The sequence below is a fragment of the Chaetura pelagica genome, unplaced genomic scaffold (assembly GCF_000747805.2).
Source record: "Chaetura pelagica isolate M959 unplaced genomic scaffold, ChaPel_1.0 scaffold234, whole genome shotgun sequence".
In the NCBI taxonomy this organism is placed as follows: domain Eukaryota; kingdom Metazoa; phylum Chordata; class Aves; order Apodiformes; family Apodidae; genus Chaetura; species Chaetura pelagica.
The window spans coordinates 498026-499869 of record NW_009952967.1 but is presented as its reverse complement, the minus strand read 5'-3'; the positions used below and the strand labels follow the sequence as shown (position 1 = coordinate 499869).

The 1844-nt window shown below is 57.8% G+C and overlaps 1 protein-coding gene across 1 annotated transcript in view; it reads left to right on the top strand.

Moving 5' to 3' along the window:
* The window catches only part of EPHA2 (EPH receptor A2), a 10353-nt gene extending 8509 nt beyond the window's left edge, over nucleotides 1-1844 (top strand). The window contains exons 14-15 of the mRNA XM_009995778.1: nucleotides 934-1089; nucleotides 1739-1844. Coding sequence (XP_009994080.1) covers nucleotides 934-1089; nucleotides 1739-1844 — 262 coding nt within the window. The remainder of the gene's footprint in view (nucleotides 1-933; nucleotides 1090-1738) is intronic.

Sequence of the window (1844 nt, the reverse complement as noted above, 5' to 3'; positions counted from 1 at the left end):
ATCCCTGCATCCCTGCCCCTTTCCATCCCTGCATCCCTGCCCCTTTCCATCCCTGCATCCCTGCCCCTTTCCATCCCTGCATCCCTGCCCCTTTCCATCCCTGCATCCCTGCCCCTTTCCATCCCTGCATCCCTGCCCCTTTGCAGCTTTGCATTTTCCCATCTCTTCCCACTCCTCTGCATCCTCTCACTCATTTATGCACCTTCACATTTCTGCACCCCCAGATTCCTGCCCCTTTCCATCACTGGATTCCTGTTGCATCCCCAGACTCTTTGCACTTTCCCACCCTTGCCTCACTCGTTGAGTTGTGTTCTCACATCTTCCCCACTCCTGCACTTTTTTTCCCCCTTCCCATTCTTGCATCCCTCCCTGGCATCTCCACATCCTGCTGCTTCCCTTTCTATGGCCCTTTTTTTGCATCTATCCATTTTTCCCTCCTGCCTTTGCCTCCTGTTACTGCATCATTTCTTTCCCTCCTTCCACTCCCATGTTGGTTTGGGTTTGGTTTTGGGGTTTTTTTTGCATTTTGCTGTTCCTGCCTCTTTTTTTGCATGCATCCCTTTCTGCACCAGGGGGACAACAGGAAAGCTGGGGAGGGGCTTGGGACAAGGGCAGGGAGGGATGGGATGAGGGGGATGGATTGAAACTGGAAGAGGGAGATTGAGGCTGGACATGAGGAGGGAATTCTTTGCTGTGAGGGTGGTGAGAGCCTGGCCCAGGTTGCCCAGGGAAGCTGTGGCTGCCCCATCCCTGGCAGTGTTGAAGGGCAGGTTGGATGGGGCTTGGAGCAGCCTGGGCTGGTGGGAGGTGTCCCTGCCCACGCAGGGGGTTGGGACTGGATGGTCTTTAAGGTCCCTTCCATCCCATTCCATGATTCCGTGATCTTTTGCACCTTCCCAGTCACACCCTGACTCTGCCCTCCTGTCTCCCCAGGGTGTCCATCCGCCTGCCCAGCACCAGCGGGGCAGAGGGGGTTCCCTTCCGCTCGGTCCCCGAGTGGCTGGAGTCCATCCGCATGGCCCAGTACACGGAGACCTTCCTGGCCTCGGGATACAGCAGCATCGAGCAGGTCCTGCAGATGACCAGCGAGTGAGTCTGCTCCCCTGTCCTGTCCCTGTCCTGTCCCCATCCTGTCCCCATGGTGTCCCCATCCTGTTCTCATGGTGTCTCCAGGCACTTTTCTTGGCATTCCCCCTCCATCCCTCATGCTGTCCCTCTGGGGTGTCCCCATCCATCCCCTTTGTGTCCCCATCCTGTCCCCATGCTCTTCCCTTGCTGTCTCCATGCTGTTCCCTCACTATCCCTATCCTGTCCCCACACTGTCCCTATGGTGTGTCCCCATCCTGTCCCTCTGGTGCATCCTCCTGGTATCCCCGTGGTGTGCCCATCTTGTCCCCACACTGTCCCTATGGTGTGTCCCCATCCTGTCCCCACACCCCCCAACATCCCACGGGAACAGGGATGTGCTGGGACAGGAAGCAGTTCCCTGCCCTTGGCCCTGACCCCAAGGATGGGATCAAAATCCAACCACCCCAGGCCGGGATCCAGGGATGAGCCACATCCACCTCCCATCCTTTGGGAATGAATCCCACAAAAACTGCAGAGTGGGGGTGTGTGGTTTTGCTCCCCCCACCTCCACCCCCTCAAGACCCTTTTCAGCCTTTCCCCATCCCCCAAAAACCTGGATCCTTTCTGGTTTCTTGGCTTCATCCTTCCCTTTTTCCCTTGGGATTTCCAGGGATATCCGCAGGATCGGGGTCCGGCTCCCGGGGCACCAGAAACGCATCATCTACAGCCTCCTGGGGCTGCAGGAGCAGCTCAGCTCGGGGGGGGTCCCCATTTAA